General features: G+C 44.4%; 1 protein-coding gene and 3 non-coding genes across 4 annotated transcripts; all 4 read right to left on the bottom strand.

Moving 5' to 3' along the window:
* Positions 1-607: 607 nt before the first annotated feature.
* On the bottom strand, positions 608-3,070 carry Rpl27a (ribosomal protein L27a). The gene is made up of 5 exons (XM_028768051.1): positions 3,022-3,070; positions 2,592-2,655; positions 2,247-2,322; positions 1,698-1,872; positions 608-779 (listed from the first exon to the last, which is right to left on the bottom strand). The coding sequence occupies exons 1-5, from the start codon at positions 3,022-3,024 to the stop codon at positions 651-653; spliced, it is 447 nt and encodes a 148-aa protein (XP_028623884.1). The 5' UTR covers positions 3,025-3,070; the 3' UTR covers positions 608-650.
* On the bottom strand, positions 979-1,057 carry LOC114621782. Its single transcript, XR_003711472.1, has one exon. It is a non-coding gene; the product is annotated as a small nucleolar RNA SNORA3/SNORA45 family (small nucleolar RNA).
* Positions 1,108-1,236, bottom strand: LOC114621780. Its single transcript, XR_003711470.1, has one exon. It is a non-coding gene; the product is annotated as a small nucleolar RNA SNORA3/SNORA45 family (small nucleolar RNA).
* Positions 1,986-2,115, bottom strand: LOC114621781. The gene has a single exon (XR_003711471.1). It is a non-coding gene; the product is annotated as a small nucleolar RNA SNORA3/SNORA45 family (small nucleolar RNA).
* Positions 3,071-24,072: the final 21,002 nt, after the last annotated feature.

Below are 24,072 nucleotides of genomic sequence, written 5' to 3'. Positions count from 1 at the left end.
AATGTTCCAGATTTAAAGATGTAGGCAGTCAGGTTCTTGGTTTTACTTACTCCAAGATACTCTTAACATAAAATTTCACTTCCAGTAGTTCAAGACCACAGCTCTGGTTCTGAAGTATTCCCAGTTGTGCTGATGTCCTGATGCCATTGCTCTAGCCCTCTAACAATTTAATAGGTAGGCATGCTCCCTAGGAACAGCACCTCAATGTCAAGAACGGATGGAGCACCTCTTCCCCCTAAGCTTTCCATGCTAATCTCTCCAGTACTCAGTAGCCCAGTCCTGAGCTACCTGTTCAGTATATGGTGAGCTTACAAAGCCAGGCAACTGTTAGCAATCTGAATGGCAAGGATTTTCTCAGAACTTTAGATTTTCAGGAAAACCCATCTCACTTTTGGTCCTCAGGATTTTTTGAGACCAGGTTTCTTCACTTTGGGCTTAAAGTAATGCAACTCATCAATTCTTTGAATATCAAGACCCATACATAGAGCACACACAGGGATGTAGGAATTTACAATTGTGGGCTACATTTATTGCCTCACATCTTCCTAGAATGTTAGGCAGATTCCCAACATGCAGACAAGAACGGATGCAAAGAACCTACTCAGACCACATGGAAAATGTTAGCATTTAATTAACCCCTGGAGTGGCTTTTAAGCCACCAGAACACAGGCACCTCCAACACCCTTAATCTTCTCTTCAGCTCTTCTGCTGAAGAATTTGGCCTTCACAATGACAGGTTGCTTAGGGAGCTTTCCCTTGCCCAGAACTTTGTAGTAGCCCTAGAACAGAGAGATTCATAATATACATCAGATGCTCAACACCCCAAGATTCAGGTAGGACCTAACTTATTCCCTCCCCCTTTTCACAGTCTACATGAGGCTGGTCTTTTACTCAAATGTAGAGTAATAAATATGGCCTCATAGAGATTCACCAACAGCATCTCCAGTTCTGGGAGTAGAGCATGTGTGGCATGATAGGCCATGTTTCTGATCTGGGCACTAAAAGGGACACTGAAAGCCCCTACCAGTGAATCAAGACCAGCAGATTCTCTCACTATTATAAACATTCAGACAACCCTTAAGATAATTTTGAATAGATTAACTTGGCATATGTCTCTAACCTGGTGACTGACTGTGCCAGAAAGTCCACAGCCAGTGAATAAGGTCAGCAGTTATTCTTCGAGGACTCTAGCACACCAGGACAAGTACCCTGTCAGGATGTGACTCTAGTCTCGGCTAAGCACATACCTCCCCACTCCTGACCAGCTACTCTGCTAAATATGCATTAAACACAGGTTAGGAATGGTTACCTCAAAGCTTCCCTATGGTTTGGGTCGCTGTACTTAGGCCGGTTTTTACACAATATAAGGGCCTTAATGAACAGACTTTAACCTGCAAAAGCAGAGCTGTGCCTTAAGACCATTCTGATCAACTGTACACCTCAACTTAGTTTTTAAAAAAGCAAACCTTTTATGAATTGGAAACAAGTATTTGCTGGATGTGGTTTTTGAATTCTTAACAAATAGGGACACCAAATGGAGGAGGAAGAGTTAATACTCATGACCAATTTTCAATTACCTGCAATAATTCTACTAAAATGTTAATTTTTAGACAGGAAATAGTCAAATATACATAGGCTTGATTTTCAAACCAGTCAGTGTACTAAAGGCCCCATTAAGAACAAGGCAATTCACTCACAGATCGCACAACATCAATGACGGGAGCTGCCCCAGTCTTGTTTTTGGCTGCGTTGACCCGCGTCTGCTCGCTAACCAACGTCCATAATTTATCCAGGTTGACAGTTGGGCAGAAGCTCTGGTTCCTCTTCAAGTGGTAATGCCTCATACCAACTTTCCCGAAGTAACCTGGATGACTGGGAAGGCAACCATCTTCAGAGCCTCATCTTTGTAGTCACCTTTTAGTGCAGTGTAAAGGTTCACTATTGTAAACATTCAGACAACCCTTAAGGTAACCCTGAATAGGTTAACCTGTCACTAACCTGGTGACTGACTGTGCCAGAAAGTCCACAGCCAGTGAATAAGGTCAGCAGTTATTCTTCGAGGACTCTAGCACACTAAGGCAACAAGCAATACCTGAGCGTGACTCTAGCCTCGGACAGGTTCCCCTCAGTTCACATACAGTGTTTACTGGCTAGAGCTAGCAATAAATAACCAAGGTTAAGAGACCCGTTTCCAAAGAGACCCTGTTCTAAGTCATCCCTTCTGTCCGCACCACCAAAACACTCACTATTTGTCAAAGTTGATCCTGTGGTGGTGCATGCCTCCAGCATTTCCGCGGCCTCCTGGGTGCTTGCGGTGCTTACCTGCAGGCACACAAAGCTACATGACTTCCAGCTGCTCAGATGCCCTGGTTTGGTCTGTATACAATCCGTTTTTAAGCATGACTTATCAAGACTCAGATAAAAGAAACCTTTCGACATTTCACAACACATCACTATGTGTTTAACTTCTACCCCACTACCAACATAAAGCAGCAACTCTGGTGTTCACAGACCGCAAAAACATTTTCTTCAACTTACGGCTATTTTCCAACACAGCTCAAAGGCCAAACTCCTAGGAGGCCCACACTTACCGATGCGGCCGTGGCCGTGGCTCACGTGGCCCCGGAGTTTCCGGGTCTTCCTCAGTCTGGATGGCTGTATGGGAAAAGCAACAAAGTGGTTAGGCCTACTTAAGGGAGTGGGATGTTGGGGAGAGGACAGCAACGCCTGCCTGCCCGGATTATCTTGCAAACGAGAACTTGCCTCCTGGAGCACTCAGCAAGGTTGAGGTTACAGACTGGGAGCGCGCTCAGACGCCCAGGCCCGCGCGCCTAAGCGATCCGAACTCCGGTCGGAACACGCGGCCCCAGGTTCCTCGCCCCAGACCCAAGTGGGCCATCCCGCCCCGCAGGCTACGCTCAGCCATGGAGGCCTACTAAGACCAGAGCAAGCAGCCGAAAGGCAGGGAGGTAGGGAGCCGAGCCGCCGCGAGGAAGCGGAGGCCACGAAAAGAACACCTACCATGGCGGTGGCAGAAAGGAAAGAGGGAGGAGCTCACGAAGTCTCGCGAGGTAGCCGGCGCGGGGGTGGGACCAACGCTCCATTTCCGGCCAGGAGGCCGGCCTCGGGAGGGGCCCTGACGTCACGGCTTCCGGCGCCCGCCTCTTCCTTTCCGTGTGGGTGGGCGGGGTGAGCCGGTGGGTCCCGCCCACGGGAAGTCCGGGTACCTCGGCTCCTGCCGGATGGGGGTTTTCGGAGTACGCTGTTCTGTTCAGGTGCTGTTGTTTTTTGTCTCCGGGCCGCAATGGCGGTGGCTCAGAGCATCATCAAAGCTTCCGCAGGGCCTCTGCCCTCCCATTAGGGGACGCTGCCTTTCGCTTTTGCTCTTGTACTATTTTCATGTCCTTGGCTTGAACAGCCTTCTGCGGTTAGGGATCGAGATTTTGTAACTTTTTGTATAAACACCCCATTTGAGTTTTCTCCAGAATCTGGCTGATACGCTTTAGTTCCCTGGACCCTAGGCTCCCAGCCTAATGTGCTTCTCATGCACGCATTTCCTGTGTGGACCTTCTTGGACCTCTTTTGTCAGTTGTTTACGAGAGCCACCGCAGTCTACCGTGTCACTGCTAATTGCCAAGTTACATTTTTCTTCCCGATTGAGCCCAGATTCTCGAAGGGTTCAAGGTCTAGCCAATTGTGTTTGTTGTTTTTCCCTTTAAATCCATGAGTTCCTGGTGTGTAGCCTGTTTACCGAGAGTGCAAAAGTGTCTCACTTGTGCATAAGATCCTATGCCCTAAATCTGTTTCTTTTTTCCTGACTATTCTAGTCAAAATACCCTAAATTCTCATCTCTATTAGGACCCGTTCCTTTGCTTCGGCCAAGAAAGCAGAGCGGGCAAATCCTGTCTGCTAGCTTCTTGTTTGGTGTTTAATCCATTACAGTCTGGGCAGGTTGGCTTTAGCCTCAAGATTTTTTATGTGCTTCTTTTGAGACAGGGTCTTACTCTGTAGCCAAGGCTGGCCTTCTTGTACTTCCTGACTGCTGGAATTGACTTGATAGGCATGATGGTCTATAACTTTCACATGTGGACTAGAATAGCATATCTATGGTTGTCCTTGTTCAGCTCCTGTTTAGGCAGTCATGTTGGTGACGCTATGAGTGTGGCTTCTGACACCCCTAGGAGACACAATTTCACAGTAAAGCCTCTGATTTCTGGCTCTTACAGTCAGTCTTTCTGTCCCTCTTCTGCAATGGTCCCTAAACCTTAGGTGTATGGGTTGTTTTATAGATTTATCCAGTGAGACTGGACTTCACAACTCTGCATTTTGATTGGTTGAGGCTTTCTGTATCCATGTCTTTCTGCCTTTTGTGAAAAGAAATTTCTTTGATGAGGGTTGAGGACTATAATTTTCTGTTATAAGGACAAATATTTAGAACTATCCATGCCTTCACTACCTAGTATTCCAGGACCACTCATGATTTCCCCAACCTTAAGCTTTTGATCCTGCAAGCCTCAACTTCCCGTGTTCTGAGATTTTAAGCATGTATCATCATGACCAACTCTTGCTGAACTCTTTAGAAACTACCTTAACATTCTACTACTTCCAATAGCACTCCCAGGCCACAATGGTAAGAGCCCCAACATCTTCAGAATGCCTTGAAATTTATAAAATCTAGCTTCATTTTATTCATGAGACAAAAGGCACAGAAGAACTGTGTGACTTGTCATAGGTTATAAAGTTGATAAGATACCGAGCCTGGACCTAGCCTTACCCGTCCCTCTCCAGATTCCCTGTTTTTATCTCCGTGACCACTTTCTTTTTGACCTCACAACACTATGCTCTCTATGTCTCCCTCATGTCACAGGCATTAATCATATACTGCCTATGACCAGCAGAAAGAGAGATTTGAAAGTCGGGATCAAGATTTAAGAATCTGCTGTTCTGTATGTTCAAGGAATGAGCCAAGTTAATTAGAAACTACCATTAGGAGGATGATCTGTCAGTGGGGGTAAGCTAGCTAGGAAGAGCCTTGGGAATGGAGGGTGAATTTTAGTGTGACCTGGAGCAAGTATCAAGTCAGAGCAAAGGGCAGAAATAGAATCCTGTTTCTAAATAGTTTGCCAAGTGCTTGGTTATAGAGGAGCTGCTTCCTCTCTCGGGACGCCTGGCTGAACCTCACCCAGTGGTCTTAGTGACGGTTTGATCTCTAGAGTAGAGGGAGTATTTGGGGAATTTGTCCAGCTGTGGTTTTTCTAGACAGCTCACTTTCTTCCTCCCTAGGCAGTCAATCTGTTGGCTCCTGGCTCCTGTGCTTGTTCAGCAAAGTCAGCTTCTTCAGGTTTACTAGCTATGACAAAACAGAGAAGGCTCACTTCCTTATCTGCAAAGTTGAATAGTAGCCAGATGCTAAGACATTAGGTCACCTCTCCCTCCCCACTGGACACGACCTTGAATATGACCCATGAGAATTGTCGTTTTTCTTTTTTTAAAGATTTATTTTTTATATATGAATACACACTGTAGCTGTCTTCAGACACACCAGAAGAGGGCATCAGATCTCATTACAGATGGTTGTGAGCCACCATGTGGTTGCTGGGATTTGAACTCAGGACCTCTGGAAGTGCAGTCAGTGCTCTTAACCACTGAGCCATCTCTCCAGCCCAAGAGAATTGTCGTTTTTGACACTTCTATGAAGTACATCACAGCCTTGTGACATTGCAGGCATTTGAGCTACTTTGGAGGTTTGGGGTTCAGAAAACATTTGTGGAATGAAGAGAAGAGAGATGATGCCAGGCAGCAGCCACTTGGTGAGGCAGGTAAATCTCTCCCCAGGGTCTTGGCAATACACTATCATCTGAAAGAGTATCCTGGTGGCCTCTCCTCTCTTCTCTTCTCTCAGAGTTTCTGGTTTTCTTAGTACTTCAGACAACAGCTATTCTTGGAAATATGAACAGTCCTGTCTTCTTCCTTTTTTAGAAGGATATATTTTTATTTATGTGTGTGTGTGTGTGTTTGTGTGAGTGTATAATGTGTGTGCAGGTACCTGCTAAGAGGTCACATGAAGATGTTGGATCTCCTGGATCCGACTGGAGTTACATGTGTGTGAGCCACTCAGTGAGGCTACTGGCAACTGAACTTGGGTCCTCTAGATGAAGGACAGCTAGTTCTCCTAAGCACCGAGTGAGGCGTCCCTCCAGCCCCATGCCTGTCTTCTTGGTCTTCATCTTTAATTGGATCTTTGGAAGGAATGTGTCGCTCTCCTTTGAAAAGGGCACTACTGACCTGGAGCTTACCACAGGCCTTTAGTCCAAGTACTGGGGAGGCAAGACCAGGTGGATCTTTATGCATTTGGGGCCAGCCAAGGCTACACAGTGGGAAGTACAAAAACCTTGGAAGCCCGTATTTAGTCTATAAGGTGTTTTAAAATGTATATATGTTTTATACATGTCTACACATGTAATGAGAAAAATGCAGCGTGAAAAGAAGTTCTGAAAGAAAGCATAAACATCTCAAATCATAGTCCCACTGAGCTTCATGTCAATTTTCAGGTCATCTTTAGATGGTAAGGGACCTATCTGCAGAGTCGATGACTGTGTGTGTGTTTGTGTTTGTGTGTGTGTGTGTGTGTGTGTGTATGGGGAATATGCATGGATATAGGGCTGTATACACACATGGAGGTCAGAGGAATAGTTTGCTTCTAGGTGTCACCTTTTGCTCTCTGCTTTATTCCCTTGAGACATGGTTTTTCACTGGACCCGAATGAAGGTTGAAGTTTTGACTAGGCTTGGCTGCCTTGACTGGCTGTGGAATGCCTGGGATTCCCCCATGTTCATCCCCCAACCCAGGGATTAGAGTCACACACAGCTGTTTGTGGCTTTTATTAATATGTAGGTGCTAGGGGTCACACTTCAGTCCCCAGGCCTTCAGAGCAAGGACTCTAACCACTGAGCCATCTCCTGGATCCCTATGTCAACCCTTCTAGAGTCCTATTTTATTCAATTCTGTGACATTTTCTGTATCATTGCCCAGTAATAAGGATCTGTTCATTTTATTTCTTGTGGTGCTAGGAATCGAACCTGGCATGTTGAACATTCTAGGTAAGCACTGTTACTGAGCTGTGACCTCAGCTTCAGGTTTATTTTTCACAGCTGATGAGTAATTTGCCTTCAGCCTGTGCTATAACATACTAAGCCATCTTGTGTGTTTTGTTTTTGTGTTTTGGTTCTTTGTTGTTAGAAACAAAGCTGCAGTGAACATTTTGTATAATTGACTTTTTTCTATTGACCAATAACTTGTCTAGAATAAAATCCCAGGAGAGAGATTACTAGATTATACGGCATGAAAATCTTTATGATTCATCTTATGATGCTATTTTTTTCAGATGGGTTGAAACAATTTGTCCACCAGCAGTATGTACAATTTCTAATTCCATTTCAAATTCCCAATGCTTGGAGCTTTGGTCGGCTCTTTCATTAGTTTTTGATTATAGCTTTCAGGGGGCAGGCAAATCCATAGGCTAATTGGTGGTCTTCCTTCCTTCATCTTCTTCCTCCTCTTCCTCTGCCTTCTTTTCTTTCTTCTTTCTTTCTTTCTTTCTTTCTTTCTTTCTTTCTTTCTTTCTTTCTTCCTTTCTTTTTGAGACAGGGTTTCTCTGTGTAGCCCTTGGTGTCCTGGAATTCACTCTGTAGACCAGGCTGGCCTAGAACTCAAAGATCTACCTACCTCTGCCTCTCAAGTGCTGGGACTAAAGGTGTGCGCCACTACGCCTGGCAGGTGGAATTTTTAAAGCACAAAGCAAAAGACAAACAGGATTTGAGGATTGTGATTTCTAGTCATGTTTCTTTCCCATGTTGGACTGTATTTGTTTTAAATTCTAACGTACTGCCTGACATTTACTGTAACTATACTGACTTTATGTTCCTACACGGTTTCTGACACATCTGTGGAACACTGAGATGGAAAGTGCTGCCATTCAAGTCCAATATAGTGAACCACAAAGAGAAGAGCACTCATGTCTTAGAGACCAGCTTATCAAACAGTACAAACAAGACAGGTTTAAATAGCCACGTTTTAATTTCATTTCATGGTACTCAATTCCTGAGAACACAGAAGTGTGGATTCATTTCCCTGTTCTGTGAATTCTAGGAAGAAGGAGCATGATCTCCTTGAATCTTTTCTTTTTAATCTTTGAATGAGAAGGTATTATTCAGTCATTCTCTTTACAAGTATTGATTGAGTTTATGTACTCATACTCAGTACTGACACTATCCATAGACACCAGGTGCTTAGGGAAAGAAAGAATAGTAAACGAAGACGACAAAGTCATACTATAGAGCTGTGGCAGCAGGACTGTATCTAAGACATCCAGCAATCAAACAGAAAATGTGTGTTTGGCAGTCCTGCAGAGTGTGTATTCTCGCCAGCATTTCTCACACACTCTTCCACAGACATAAACACTGTGTTTTGATGATAATTTGAACTTACTTACCTAAGCAAACAGTCTTTGGGATTCTCATCCCAGCGTGATGTGGAGTGGTCTGTGACATCATTCCTCGGAAGGTTAAAGATATCCAGCAACTGTTCCCTTACCACAGATCTCCAGATGCGGTGCGAGGTTAAAGGCAGGTGGCCTGGGACAAGGTAATGTTGCATGTGAGGGTTCCCTCCTTCCACACTATTTAGGTGTTTTATTTAGCTTAGGTTTCCCCATGGTGGAATGCTGCTGGTATATGTTGAGTCATGGTTTTTTAAGATTTATTTTTGAAATTTTTTTTAGATTGTATTTATTTATGTATGAGTGCTTTTTCAGCATGTACATCTGTGTGCCAGAAGAGGGCATTGGATCCCATTACAGATGGTTATGAGCCACCATGTAGTTGCTGGGAATTGAACTCAGGACCTCTGGAAGAGCAATTAATGCTCTTAACCACTGAGCCATCTCTCTGGCCCCTTGTTTTGTTCTTTTGAGACAGTTTCACTATGTAGTTGTGGTTGGCCTGGAACTTGCCATATAGATTAGACTACCCTGCCCTCTGGAATGCTAAGATTAAAGGTTTACATCACCATACCCAGCACTAAATGTCCCCAGCTTGTGCTACTGGGGATGTGATGGGACCTTTGAGACATGGAGGCTTGGAGGAGACCTTTAGATCATTTGGGGTGTAGTCCTCCTATACTCCTGTCCACACTCAGTCCTCCTGTACTCCTGTCCACACTCAGTCCTCCCGGACTCCTGTCCACACTCAGTCCTCCCATACTCCTGCCCACACTCTGGGATTGCTGCTAATGCTGAGTCAAAGTAAACCCTTTCCCTATATAATGAGATTATTTCAGGTTACAATGATAAGAGATGACTGAAATAGTTGCTGATGTCTGTCTGCCTGTGTGTCTGTCTGTGTGTATTATAGGCATGTAAGTAGACATGTGTGTTTCCTCAGTGGCTTCTTCACCTCATTTCTTGAGTTTGCTAGTGATCTCCCCAGGTCTGCTGTTCTCTATCTCCAAGCCGTGTAATTATAGGTGTAGACTTATCTGCCCAGCTTTTACATGGGCTCTGGAGATTTGAACTCAGGCCCTCATGCTTGCTTAGCAATGACTTTAGCTACTGAGCCCCCAGTCTCAACATTTTTAAGTGCATATAAAAACCTAGATTCTGGTGTTTTGAAAAAAAGACAGCTGGGCAGTGGTGGCACACGCCTTTGATCCCAGCACTTGGGAGGCAGAGGCAGGCAGACCTTTGAGTTCAAGTCCAGTCTGGCCTACAGAGTGAGTTTCAAGACAACCAGCGCTACACAGAGAGACCCTGCCTAGAAAAGCTAAAAATAAAAAATAAAAATAAAATGATTTGATAACACTGGACACAGATTTGTTTATGTGGGAAGCCTTGCTTCTTGTAGAAATTAGAATTTGGTATCCCTGGCCTAAGTATAATCTTCCAAACTAACTCCTTGGTCAGGAGGAAATGTCTCAAGCTACAGGGAGGAGCAGCAGAGGAGAGGGATATGAAGGGTCGCCTCACCTTTCCTATCCTCAGATCAGAAACATTCTGCCTCGTTATGCCTTAAACCTCTCACCCTCTGAAAACAAGAATGAAGTAGCTATCTCTCGCCACAGCTTGCACAGTGCTCACTGGCAATGGTCTCACCTCCCTGAGTGTCCAGGATTATCATGTAAAGCCTGCTGTAGCAGTTTCTCTAAGTGTGACCTGTAGACCCTGAGGGGGACACTTTTGGGGGTTCATAAGTTCAAACATTTTTCATAACAATATTAACATGATCTTTTAAACATAGATTAACATGTGCATGGATGGCGCTATCAGTCACATTTCACCTATAGTCAGGAATCAGGTGAGTCTGATGCTCAGGTCACATGGTCTCTTATCCAGTCCAGGGCCCCATGGCATGATGTCACCCACGTTCAGGATGTCTTCTCTGCTCAGGAAACCTTTCTGAAAACACTGTCAGTGCAAAAGTGTTTCCTTGGTGATTTTAAATCTCATCAAGTGGACAATGAAATTTAACACAACAGTCCTACACCCTGTTTGATCCTCAACCACATTGTTTGAAATTTCATCTCATATTGCAACATTGACTCTACCTTCAAATATCCCCATGGTCTTTAACAGTCTCAACATTATTCAGTAGTCCAAAGAACAAAGTCTCTGCTGAAACCCAGGACAAGTCCTTCAATGTGAGCCTCTAGACAATCAAAACAAGGTGCATTCTATAAATCTCATGTATAGTGACACAGAATACACATTTCCATTCCAAAAGGGAGAAGTGGAACATACCAAGAAAAGGTCAGACCAAAGCTGAAACCCAGCAGGGCAAACACCTCATCCTGCTCCATGTCCAACCTCTGCTGGAATCGTCTTGACTCCAGAGGGCTGGGTAGTTCTGTCTCTCCAACTCTGCTACCTTTTAACACATACACCTCTTCACTCCATAGCTGTTGCTTTCCTGGGCAAACTCTCAGGGTTCTGGAATCATCAACATCCTGGGATTTTCATTACAAATTAGGCTTCCCCTTACAGCTTCACTCAGTGGTCTCTCAGGGACTCTTTGGCTTCTGTCCTTCAGTAACCCTGACACAAGCCTCCACAGCTTCCTGCTCTGGCATCCTTCATAACTGCAAAGCCAGTATCACATGGACAGAGCTGCCAGATTCTGCTGCCAAATTAAGCCACCTTGAACCACAGTTGCACTGGTGCCTCAGCGTGCTGATCCTGGGAAGAGATATTCCTGGGCAGTTGTATTGAACAGCTGGGAATGGTGGCACATATTTTTAATCCCACCCCTCTGAAGACAGAGGCAGGCAGTCCTTATGTGTTTGAGGATAGCCTGATCTACATAGTGAGTTCTAGGCCAGCCAGAACTATAAAATGAGGCACTATCTTTAAGGGGGGAAAAAGTAGATTTCAAGCTACAAAGTTTGAGAATCATTGATCTAGTGTTGTCAAATCGCCCACACACTTAAACCTGCTAAAAGACCCACTCACCTCAACTGGAACCACTCTGGCTGCTTTTAGGAAATAACTGCCTGGATGGGGCCCAAAGGACTGGAAGTGAAAATCCATCCTGTTGGGAGCACAAAGGAGCCTTGGCTCACAAATAGCACTGGGGGAACCAGGGATGTTTCAAAGGAAAAGAAGAAAAACCTGTTTTCCACCCAGAAGGCTGGGAATGGACAAAACCTAGATGATTCTGTGCTATCTGTATGTCCAGGGGCTCTCCCAGCCTCCCACAAGCAGGACTGGAAATACTTAATAGTCTAAATGACCTTTGTGCTTGCTTTATGACGGAGACAACCCCAGATCTTCCCTCTAGGCCCAAGGCTTTCAATAGAGTTCACAAGCCCTTTTGGCGGGGGGGTGTGGGAGTGGGGGGTTATGTGTGGGGGGGGTGGGGTAGAACAACCGTATCACAGGGGTCACACACATCAGATATCCTGCATATCAGATATTTGCATCACGATACAAATGCTGTTATGTATAACAGCAGCAAAATTGCAGATACGATGTAACAACAATAAATAATTTTATGAGGAGCTGTATTAAAGGGTCGCAACTTTAGGAAGTTTGAGAACCACTGTTTTAGGCCCTTAAGATAACACATGTAGCCTATCTCTAGAACCAATCTTTATGGAAGAACTGACATATTTTGAGACAAATTTCAATGTTATTATGCCTCCTTGTATACATGGGATTGATTGTACTGTACTCTTTTTTTGTTTGTTTGTTTGTTTGTTTTTGTTTTTTGAGACAGGGTTTCTCTGTGTAGCCCTGGCTGTCCTGGAACTCACTCTGTAGACCAGGCTGGCCTCGAACTCAGAAATCCACCTGCCTCTGCCTCCTAAGTGCTGGGATTCAAGGCGTGTGCCACCACTGCCCGGCTTAATGTTTTATTTTTAAAGTGTGTGTGTGTGTGTGTGTGTGTGTGTTCACTCGCTTGTGTTCAGGTGTATTTATATATGCACATACATACAGTTGCCTGCGAAGGCCAGAAGAGGGCAACAGCTGCCTGATGTGGGTGCTGGGAACCAAACCCCAAGTCCTCTGTAAGAGTCATCTTTCCAGCCCCATTTTTTTGTTTTAGGGTTTTAAAGGTTTTATTTTATGTGTATAGATCTGCATGTGTGTCTGTGCACCAGGTGTGTACCTGGTGCCCACAGAACCCAGAAGATGGTGTCTAATCCCTGGGACTGAAGTTGCAAAGAGTTATGTATGAGCTGCCTTTGTGGGTGACAGGAAATGAACCCAGGTCCTCTAGAAGAGCGGCCATTGATTTTAACCATTGAGCCATTGCTCTAGCCCTCTAAGAATTTGCTTAAACACTGTTTCTCTCAAATAGTAGTGTTTTTAAAGGCATAGCTCTTCGATATCATTTTTACATGCTTACTCTAGATTTTAGGGACAGTATAGAACCTATGCGCTGGCTCACAGCAAACAGTATTGCTTATATGAGATTAATAAGAAGAAGGACAGGCATGACAACCATTCAATCTTTCCACATGGAGTTTAAATGGCACTGTAAGACATTATATTGTGTTTACCAAACATAGCTACACAAGTGAGAAGCATGTTTAAATTGCAATGGTAAATTTAGTTTGACAAAACTTTATCTGCATATGAAATTAATATTGCTAATATGGCTGCTTGGGTTTTGTAGGTTTTATCATGTTTGAATACTGATTCTATAATCTCGTAAGTTATGGCCAAAAAAAGTCTGTGTTTACTTTCATATTTGTATTTAATAACTATGTCATTCAGTCTGCCTGGGACTCTGCAATTATGTAAGTCTAGATCTTTAAGAACTAAGTCCACAAAAAAAAAAAAAAAAAAAAGAACTAAGTCCACTAAGGAAAAACGGTGTTGAGACTTGGGGAGGCCAGGCCTCTTGAGTCCAGGAAGGCACACCACGCAGATGGATGATGCTGTGAGAGGTCTCCGCAAACCCCAGGCCCCACAGAGTAATGATCCACATGAGGCAAGAAGGAAATCTTGTTCAACATGACTCAGTAGCTAGTGTTGGCTCAAACTTCTAGAGTCTGAAACCAGGCAGTTTTTATGCATATTTAAGAGTATAGTACAGCCAGGCGGTGGTGGCCAGGCTGACCTGGATTGGAATTTGAACTTTGTCTTGGTGCATTATCCTGTGTCTGAGACCCTCATCTTCCTCAGACACCTCCTTCCTTCCTGTACCTCCTGATTTATTTAATTTGTGAAAGTGTCATAATCTCTATTTCTAAGGTGAATTTGTGAGGATTAATCTAGGTATGTAAACTTGGCACTTTATAAATTGTCAACCCTTTTCCAAAAGTAAACTTGGATCACCTTTGTTCACCAGGAAGGAGAGGCACGAGTAGTTTAGGGCATTTTTGAAGTCCATCAAGCTTCTTTAGAAACAAAGAACCGAGCAGACACCCCCAGCATTGGTTGTGGAGATGCTTGACTCTCTCTGAGCTGGGGTACAGGGTTGAGACTGAGGGTCATTACCTGGACCTCCGAGGCTTTCTCTTCTTACCTATTCAAGCACTTCTCCCATCCTAAAGAATACATCCCTCTGCAGGTTCTCGGCTTATACGGTGCCAACATCTGCTCTGTAAGGATTGCTTCCAGGGCTTCATGCAGGAGCTAGGGCATGTTACCAGGGCTTATGGGACAGCCCCAGGTGGTAAGTACAAAAGCCTCATGGTTCGCCTCAGTCTACAGGTCAGGCCTCTTTCTGTTTCATAGAACCAAACTTTCAGGTGAAGAAAGTCAGAATCTAAATGCCCAAGGGATATTCATTGCTGAAAGCATCTCTAGGGAATCCACGAGACACAGCAAACCCTCTAGGGTTTGTAAGCTGGGGACCTTTCATCTCTGAGGTTTCCTCAAGTTGGTGGCAGACTAAGAAGCCTTTGAAGATTTTGATTCAGGGTTTGACTCCCTCCATTCAAAGATAAAGAGGATGTGGCCTGGTGTCCGCAGAGTTCCCGGCAGAGAGAGGAGGGCTGGCCTCCCATGGTGGTCAGGGACAGATTTTGGACAGGAACCATGCTGAACTATCCACTGTTGAACCTGCTGGCCAGCAGGGGGGAGCGAGTACCTTACTCCTGACTGTCAGGTTTCCTAGGAAACAGTCGCACAGAGAGCTTTGAGATCCCCAGGGACCAGAAGCAGGTCCCTTTCTTTCAGTGCTCCTGGCAGGGCACGTGAGGCTCAGGCTGTGTGGAAGTGTACAGTGGGAGTCAAAACAGGAGTGCGCCGGCTCGGGCATCATCCTTCATCGTTACTGTTTAGTTTGTTTTCTACAGTATATCCAAAACGATCTGTAATACAAATCGAGGTTTTCTTTGAGTTATCTGGGCTAAAAGTGGACTTTAAATCTGGATTTTGATTCTCTGAACCCGTGGCAAGAAGGTAATCTCTTTTAGTCTTCTGTGAGTTTAGAGTACAGAAAAAAAAAAGGGTCTATTTTTAATTTTTCTTCTTATGCTGTTTTAATTTTTCAGTCTTATGCTGTTAGTAGACTTGTGGTTATACCTGGGCCCCAACAAGTTAGGTTTGGCCACACATCTTCCATAAGCCAAATTAATAGTAAAGAGCAGAAAAAGAAGATTTATTCACTGTGGCCCCATTGGGAAGAGGTGGAGAGATCCAGCCATCTTCTATCTTCTGGGTCCTGACAGGAGCATAGGGTTTAAATGCAAGGCAAGAGATACACAGAACTAAGAAGTCTAGTCGAGATGTGGGCCTCTGTCCACCATGGTCTCAGCGCCCTCCTCTCCTGCAGTGTCTCTAGTAGACAATTCCCCCTGGCTGCCCCAAGACTTCAGTCATTTTTTTCTTGAAACTGGAGATTCCTAGGGAAATTCTAATTTCCGAGGGTCTACTCTTTCAGGAGTCTGTCACAAGTGTCTCCTCAGAATATTTTTATTCCTGCCGGACACACAGTTTATAGTGTTGTGGCCCATGCTGGCCTGGAACTTAATATGGAGATCAGTATAGTCTCAAACTCATAGTGATCTTCTGGCCCCAGATTCACAAATACTGGGATTATAAGAAAGTGCTACCACATCTGGCTGTGTACTTTCATTTTAAAAACCAATATATGAGCTTTGAAATTAAACTTTGTTCATTAAACATTAAAAACATATCAAGTGTGGTAACACATGCTATTAATCCCACCACTTGGGAAGCAGAGGCAGATCTCTATGAATTTGAGGCCAGCCTGGTCTATACTGGGAGTTTCCAGGACAGCCAGAGTTACATGGTGAGATTCTGTCTCAAAAACAAAGCACTTTGTATGTTTGTACATATGTACATACATACATACATATATACATGGTACGTGTATTGTTTTGTGTGTTAATGTATGTGTGTACCTGTACATGTGTGTGAATTTGTGTGAAGACAAAAGATTGATATATTTCTTCTTTTCTCTCTACCTTAGTCTTTTGATACAGGGACTTCTCTCAGTGAACCTGGAGCTACTGATTGGCTACGTTGGCTGACCAGCAAGCCCCAGAGATCCTCTTGTCTCCGTTCCCACAGCATGAGTTACAGGTGTGTACGGCCATGCTCGGTACTTTATGTGGGGGCTGGTGTGCATCTTTAATACTTGCTTTCACATTTAATAAATGGTAAAATTACATGTATGCCAGAGAGTTTGAAATTATTTCCTTTATAATTTGTTATCAATAAGTGTTTGATTTATATGCCACTTTATATCCTCATACACCTGGGGTTACATAAGATTTCTCAGATCAAAAGAGGTCGCAAATGGAAGGAATTTAAGACGTCCTCACTTAAACTATTCTGGAAATACAGTAAATTTTTGAAGGCGAATCTGGAAAATGTGTTACTACCTAGGCTATATATAAAGAACTGTCACAAGGCCAGGTGCTGTTGAATGTGGCACCTAGAGCCAGATTCATGGTGATAGCAAATAGAATAGCGATTCCTAGAAGTACGACGGGCACAGGACACTATTGTTTAATGGACGCAAGTGTGGCGGGCTTTGTTCTGCTGCCATTGAATACCACAGTTCACTATGTAGTCTGCTTGTTAGTCCCTTATCAGGAACGTGATTTGCAAATATTTCCTTCCATCCTGTAAGTTGCTTTCCATCTTGCTGATGCACCAGCTTTTTTTTGTTTTTGTTTTTTGTTTTTGCTTTGTTTTTTATTCTTTAATCTTTTTTTTTTTTTTTTTTTTTTTTTAACAGTCCAGTCATTATCCCCCCCCCAGCCAGGCCTCTGAATGTTCCTCATCCCATACACCCGCTCTACCCTCTCCAAGCGGATATCCCCTGACCCTAACCAGACCTCCCCACTCCCTGGGGCCTCAAGTCTCTGGAGGGTTAGGTGCATCTTCTCTCACTGAGGACAGACCAGGCAGTCCTCTGCTGTATATGTGTTGGGGGTCTTGGATCAGCTAGTGTATGCTGCCTGGTTGGTGGCCCAGTGTCTGAGAGATCTCAGGGTCCAGGTTAGTTGAGACTGCTGGTCTTCCTATGAGGTTGCCCTTCAGCTCCTTCCACCTTTTCCCTAATTGAACCAAAGGGGTCCTTGGCTTCTGTCCAATGGTTGGGTGTAAACATCTGCATCTGTCTCAGTCAGCTGCTTGTTGAGTTTCTCAGAGGACAGCCATGCTAGGCTCCTGTCTAGTAAGCACACCATAGTATCTGTCAGGCCTTGGAGCCTCCCTTGAGCTAGATCCCAATTTGGGCCTGTCACTGGACTTCCTTTCCCTCAGGCTCTTTTCCATTTTTGTCCCTGCAGTTCTTTTAAACAGGAATAATTCTGGGTCAGAGGTTTTGACTGTGGGATGGCAATCCTGTCCCTCCTCTTGTCTTTCTACTGGAGGTAGACTCTAAAAGTTCCTTCTTTCCACTGTAGGGTGTTTCATCTAAGGTCCTTCCCTTTGATCCCAAGAGTCTTTCACCTCCCAGGTCTCTGGCACATTCTAGAGGGTCCCCCACCTCCTACCTCCTGAGGTTGCCTGTTTCCATTCTTTCTGTTGGCTCTCAGGGTTTCAGTCCTGTTCCCCTTTTTCCCCTCCCTGTCCTCTCTCCCACTCAGGTCTCTCCCTCCCTCTGCCCCTCTCCCCCGAGATTGCTTTCTTCTTCCTCCCAAGTGGGATTGAGGCACCCGTTTTTGATTATGATGAAATCTAACTTACTTTCTTCTGTTGCTTATGCCTTTGGTTTCATTTCCAAGAAGTCATTACCATATCCAATATGATAAAGCTTTTTATTTTTCTTCTAAGAATTTTATAGTTTTATTTCTTGGGTCTTTGATTTTATTTAAGGTTTTCAATGTGAACTGACATGTCTCCATAATGCTTTTTTTTTTTGTCTCAATGACTTTTTAAAACTAAAGTTAGAACATTGGCCATGAGTAATGGTGCACACCTTTAATCCCAACACTTGGGAGGCAGAAGTAGGTGGATCTTTGTGAGTCTGAGGACAGCCTGGTCTACATAGGAAGTTCCAAGCCAGTTGTAGTTACATAGTAACAACAAAAATTATAAAATTTAGCACATTAATTCATATTAACAACAATTATTGCAACCATAATGTTGTTTTCCTAATTATTCTAAGTACTGTGGAGAATCAAAATCTAAGATTTGATGTCAGCATACATGGATCTCTGAGTGCCCATCCTGATCTGCCTGCCACTTACTGATTGTATGACTTGGGATACTTACTCCATTTCTTCTTTCCTCATCCTCCTGCTTCTCCTCTTCCTCCTCCTCTGTCTTCAGTTATTCCTTTTTATTCTGGATTTCATCTCTTTCCCTTTTTTAAATTACTCATTTATTTTTATTTTATGTGCAGCATGCAGTGTTTTACCTGCATGTGTGTATGCAAGGGTGTCAGATCCCTGGAACTGGAGTTACGGACAGTGTGAGCTGCCATGTAAGTTCTGGGAATTGAACCCAGGTCCTCCAGAAGAGCAGCCAGTGCTCTTAACTACTTAGCCATCTCTCCAGCCTTAATGTTTTTTATACATTTTTAAAATTTTTTGAAATTAAAATAGAATTACATCACTTCTCCCCTCCAACCACTCCTGTGTACTTGTTTCCTCTCAAATCCACGGCCTCATTTTCTTTAATTATTGATATCACCTGTCTGTCTGTCCACCCATCTATGTATCTATGTACCTATCTATATTTCTATCTCTAATTCCTAAATATAGAAATATAACATAATTAGTCATAATTAGTATTCTTTAATTATTGTTCTCTCCTTATTTCTTTCTATGTATAATTCCTAAATATATAACTATAACCTGACTAGTCCATATGTTACTTATATGTATATACCTTCAAGGCTGACCATTTTGTTATTGGATAATATTGGGGCTTTCATCCCTGGGGGAGACTATTTCTCCTGCTCTTAGCATTCGTTGGTTTCCTGTAGTTCTTTGTGTAGTGTTGAGACCTGGTGAGACATCCCTGTTTCTTGTTAGCACATCTGTTAGTGTGGTCTTTGTTCAGGTCTTGTTTAGGTGCGGTGTTGGTGAAACTTCCTGGGTGTAGCTTCTCTGACAGTTTTTAGGAGATGAAATCTCCTAGCAAACTTCCTGTTCCTCTGGCTCTTACAGTCTTTCCACCCTCTTTTCTGTTGTGGTCCCTTTGCCTTAGGTATAGGAGTGTGCTATAGGTGTACCAGCTGGGGCTGGGTACCACACAGTCACGTGTTCACTGCATTTTCATGGGTTGTGGTTTTCTGTAATGGCCTCCACTCTTGTAGAGAGACTTTTCTCTGTGCTTGAAGGTTTTTGTTTGTTTGTTTTTGCCTATATGATTACAGTAGAAAATAGCCCCTATAAATATTAGGAATGCTACTGTAATGGCTATTCCTGGTTGTCAACTTGACCATATCTGGAATGAACTACAATCCAGAATTGGAAGGCTCACCTGTGATCTAGATCTTGAGGCTGGGAGACACATGTTTCTGACTTGGGTCTTGGCATGGAGATCTTGAGGCATAGTGACTATGAAAAGCTTAGGCCCAGGCAAGGTAGTACACACTTTTAATCCCTGGAGACTAAGGCAAGGAGATCTCTGAGTTCAAGGTCAGCCAGGGACAAGATCTAGGGGCAGTGGTACACGCCTTTAATCTGGGCCACACCTTCTGTTGGTGAGAAACCAACATAAGGACATTGGAAGAAGGAAGATTTGCTCTTCTTCGAAGCTTGCATTTACTTGCCAGCACATCTGTTGGAATCTACTTTTACAGGTGACTAGCTGAAACAACTAGCCTTGTGAGACTGAGAAACTACTAGATTCTTGGACTTCCAATTCACAGCTGCCCATTGTTGGGGAGTTGGACTACAGAGTATGAGTCATCATAATAAATTCCCTCACTATAGAAAGGCATTCCATGCGTTCTATGACTCTAGAACCCTAATACATTTACAAAAATTAAATGAGAACATGTACATAAAACTAATATAGGAAAGCACTAAGAAATGATGAAAAATGCTGATATGTAGAACTAGTCAAACTAAAACAGAGGGGAAAGGCCTATAGACATAAGGACACTTGATCTGGAAACAGGAAGTTAATTGATCATATATGTGGCATCTTATATTATTTTAAAATAATTAGATATTATGTGTATGTTTGTATGCCTGAGTATATATGTGTATTCTACATGTGTGCAGGAGCCTGCAGGGGTCAGAAAAGGGTATCAGATGTCCTGGACACAAGCAGTTGTGAGCCATCTAGTGAGGGTGCTGGGAACTGAACATGGGTCTTCTTTCTCAAGGAGGCTTATCCCCCTTCCGTCAGGTTTATTTATAAGTAAGATGTAACAGCTAGAGGGATTGTAGGGAGATGAATAGAGGCCATGGTTCCCAGAGTCCCTGCCTCCAGCCAGATGGTGTCACATTATACAGGGACACACCCATCTTAGTGACTGTCTCTCCCATTGCTGAGCGGAGTCATCCTGTTAAATGAGAAAAAGGTCTTTGCCTGGACTTGGGGGTCTGTCCAGCTGTTAGTCTACTCTTCAGTGACACTTCCTCAGGCCTGTATCAGGTGGGCATGTTCTCATCCAGCGGACTGTGTTTTCTGATTCTGTCACATCACGGCCAGCAAAATGTGCTATAGGACCTGGATGTAAATGAACACTCACTAGCCGAGTAACGTGGCCACAGACTTCCCATGACTCCAGCTGCTAAAGGCACACTCTCTTCACTCCTAACCTTGCTCCTTTCTGCAGGTACAAAGCATCAAACACCCTGGTACAAACTGTACTGGGCTCTATGTATATGCCTATGTTACCTGTTCTAAGTCTAACGTTTTATAAGGTAGTTAAAAACACCTGCAGACTAAGGAGTGTGTATTTTTCTCTGTTGAGACAGATTGGGGCGGGGAAGGACAACTAAGGCTGTTCTTGAACTATGTAGCTATGTAGCTAAGGATGACCTTGGACCTCTGATACTCATGTCTCTACCTTCTTGAGTGTTGGGAATAGAGAGGTGTGCCACCTTCACAGCTGGACAAGATATTTAAAGGCTACTAATGGAGACCAGAGTAAAGGCAGGAACTGATGTGTGCACAATGACTAGGCTATGCAGTGTGGCGACAGGTGCTGAAGCTTGCAGAAAGACTGGATGCTGGGAAGATATCTACTCACATAGTGAGAACCCAGCTTGGGAGTCAGAAAGCTCTTTCTCTACAGAAGACACTGAATGCTTTATAAAATCAGTGTTAGTGGTAGTGATATTGCCCAGCTCAAGGTCCATGCCAGTATCTCAAGCATGTCTGAGGTTGGCTAAGCCAAGCTATGATGTTCACTAGGCTAAAAGAGCCAAATGCATTTTCCCATTTCCTTTCCTCTTTCTCTTCTCTTTCTCTTCCTCTTCCTCTTCTTCCTCCCCTCCCCCCTTCCCTCCCCTCCCCCCTTCCCTCCCCTTCCCTCCCCTCCCTTTCTTTCTTTCCTTTCTTTCTTTCTTTCTTTCTTTCTTTCTTTCTTTCTTTCTTTCTTTTTCTTGAGACAGGGTTTCTCTGTGTAGCCCTATCTATCCTGGAACTCACTCTGTAGACCAGGCTGGCCTCGAACTCAGAGAATTCCCTCTGCTTCCCAAGTGCTGAGATTAAAGGTATGTGGCACCACCACCCGGGTTCATGTATGATATTTTCAACCTACAGTGAGTTATTAGACATCATAAGCAGAAGAGCCTCCATGCTTCCTTTAAGTCTCTCATTGAAAGTAGTCCAGGGCCAAACTCTGCCTGGAACGTTGTCTACTGAGTACTTAGGGTAAATTCAGCTGGCTCTGCCGAAATCTTGCCACAGCTGTCATTTACCAAGTCCTAGCTCTAACTTTGAGATGCTGAAGGATCTGTTGGTTTTAGTTTTTGCTTTAGGTCAAGGAGGGTAACTGACTGGAAGTTTCCTTTCCCATGTGAGTAAAAGGAACATTACTTTTTCTGTTCAAAGAAACTAAGTAATTTGTGACTGTGAGACTGGTCTTCATATCCAGATTTTAGAAGCTATCTGTTTAGAAACTTACTCTTCTGATTTTCAAAAGAGAAGACAGCATGAGATGTAGGAAGATCCTTGATCTGGAACTCCCATCTCTGGAGCGCATTCAGACTCCAGCACCGATAGACTGGGCAGTCCGGGCTCCTCTCTGGCTTTCAAGGTTGAGCCCGATAAGCTTTATGAGCACCAGATAACCACTGGGCTGGCCCCGTAGTTCCTGAAGTGAGTTTAGGGTAACAGCATATTCCTTGTATGCTGCTAATGTTGAAAGGGGGAGTAATCACTGTCCCTTGGTGGGCAGGCCTTGGGGGCTTTGGGAGGACAGAGAGAAAGGGAAGTGATGCAAGATGCTACAACCTCAGAGTCAGAGAGGGAAATGACTCTGATCTTAATGAGCCACTCAGCTGGAGGGGCTCTAATGGCCTTGGTGAGGATGGGAGACAGCAGAACTGGCTGCAGGAGCCTGGGAGGCAGCTGACTGCTGCTTGCTTTTTTTTTTTTTTTTTCTGAGTATTGTGTGTTAAACAGCATGTCCAAAAGGATGGGGTCTGAGGCAGACAGTACCCCAGGTCTCCCAGGTGGAGGGTGAGCTGCTGACCTGAATGGAGCCATGGTGTGTAGCAGGTGCAGAAGCTTGAGCTCTGGAGCCCTGTCAGCAGGATGGCTTTTTAGTTTGAGAACAGTTTCCTCACCTTAATTGGCTCTCTGGGGCCCTAGGAGTAGCGTTGGCACCTCTGAACAGTCCCTGTTACTGGGAGAGCAATTCCCCTGGTGATTGGAAAGAGGTAGGTCGCGTTTGGGGTGGGGGACGGGGGGATGTGCTTGCTGCACCTGGGAAACTATGGCTGGAGAGATTTGCAGAGCAAGGAAGTTCAAGGTAGCAGTGATGGACAGGCAGTTTTGGAGTGACTGCTTGTCGCTGCATCTTCCACTGAATGGGGGACTAGTTGTGTCTAAGTGCTGTGGAGGCCAGACAGCAGGAAAAGCCCTTAGAGTTCATGTCTACCTGACTACTCCACAGATGGGGCATCAGTAGTACAGGGAGGGCCTGGAAAACTCCTGAGGGTCACATGCTTGGTCATTTGCAGAGCCAGAGAGTCAGATCCAGTTCCCTGACCTGATAACCCTGGGCTTGTTTGGGCTTGCAGGCTGCAGAAGCTACAGATCTATAGCAAGATGCTGCCTTGAACTCCCTACAGACCGACCCCCTTTCAAAGCCCAGTCAGTGAGCTCAGTGGCTTTGCAGGGAGTGTGTCTGTATAGCCTCCTTTATATCGAGTCCTAGGATTTTGTGAAAAGAGACAGAGGTACAACCGGGTCAGTGAGAGTCTACCAAATGAGTGAGCCCAGACTCAGCCTGCATTTGCATCTATTGTGGATATTTTCTTGGTACAGAAACAGCATCATAGCCAGGTGCTTCGTCAGAGAATGAGGTTGTGAAGGCCAAGGGCCAGACACATCGTACATTCACCTCTGCCCTCAGCTGGCCACCTGGCTGTTAGGCTCAGAGTATGGATCTCGGTTCAGATCAGCTGCTGGCCCTGCCTCCTAGCTCCTGGGTAGTCCTAGCTTACCTTATTCTTTACTGCAGTGATATTTATCCTGCCATTAGGTGTTATGCTTCCAAACCCTCTAACTCTGAACTTGATCACACCTTCTAACTCTAGGCCTGTACTATTGGCTACCTAAAGACTTTGAAATAGAAGCTGGGCCTAGTGGCCTAGGCCTGTAATCTCAGCTACTCAAGTGACTCAGGCAAAAGTATTGAAGATTCAAAGCCTTGAATGGACCACAGGGGGAATTCAAGGCTGGTGAAGCTCTGTTGGAAAATGAAAAGTGAAAAGAAGGTTAGGTATCTAGCCCGGTAAAGGGACAGTCTTAGCATGCACAAGGCCCCAGGCTCAATCCCCAGGACCACAAAAAGAAATAGAAAGAAAAAGAAAACAGGGACTCAGCATTGGTTGCGGTTCAGAATAGAAGGCTCTGGGCCTTCAATGCTCTTCCTAGTTTTTCCTCATATTAAGCTTACAGCCTTCCTATATTCCTCTGTATATCTTAGAGGCCCCACATTTTTACACTTATAG

The sequence above is a fragment of the Grammomys surdaster genome, unplaced genomic scaffold, assembly GCF_004785775.1.
Source record: "Grammomys surdaster isolate TR1022 unplaced genomic scaffold, NIH_TR_1.0 184, whole genome shotgun sequence".
Lineage (NCBI taxonomy): Eukaryota > Metazoa > Chordata > Mammalia > Rodentia > Muridae > Grammomys > Grammomys surdaster.
This window is presented reverse-complemented; position numbering and strand designations above follow the sequence as displayed.

Excerpts from the sequence above, each read along its gene's own strand:
- Rpl27a (XM_028768051.1), bottom strand. Across the intron at positions 2,323-2,591 it reads CCACGGCCACGGCCGCATCG|GTAAGCACCGCAAGCACCCA; the intron begins GTAAGTGTGGGC and ends GTGTGCCTGCAG. Across the intron at positions 780-1,697 it reads TCATTGATGTTGTGCGATCT|GGCTACTACAAAGTTCTGGG; the intron begins GTGAGTGAATTG and ends TCTCTGTTCTAG.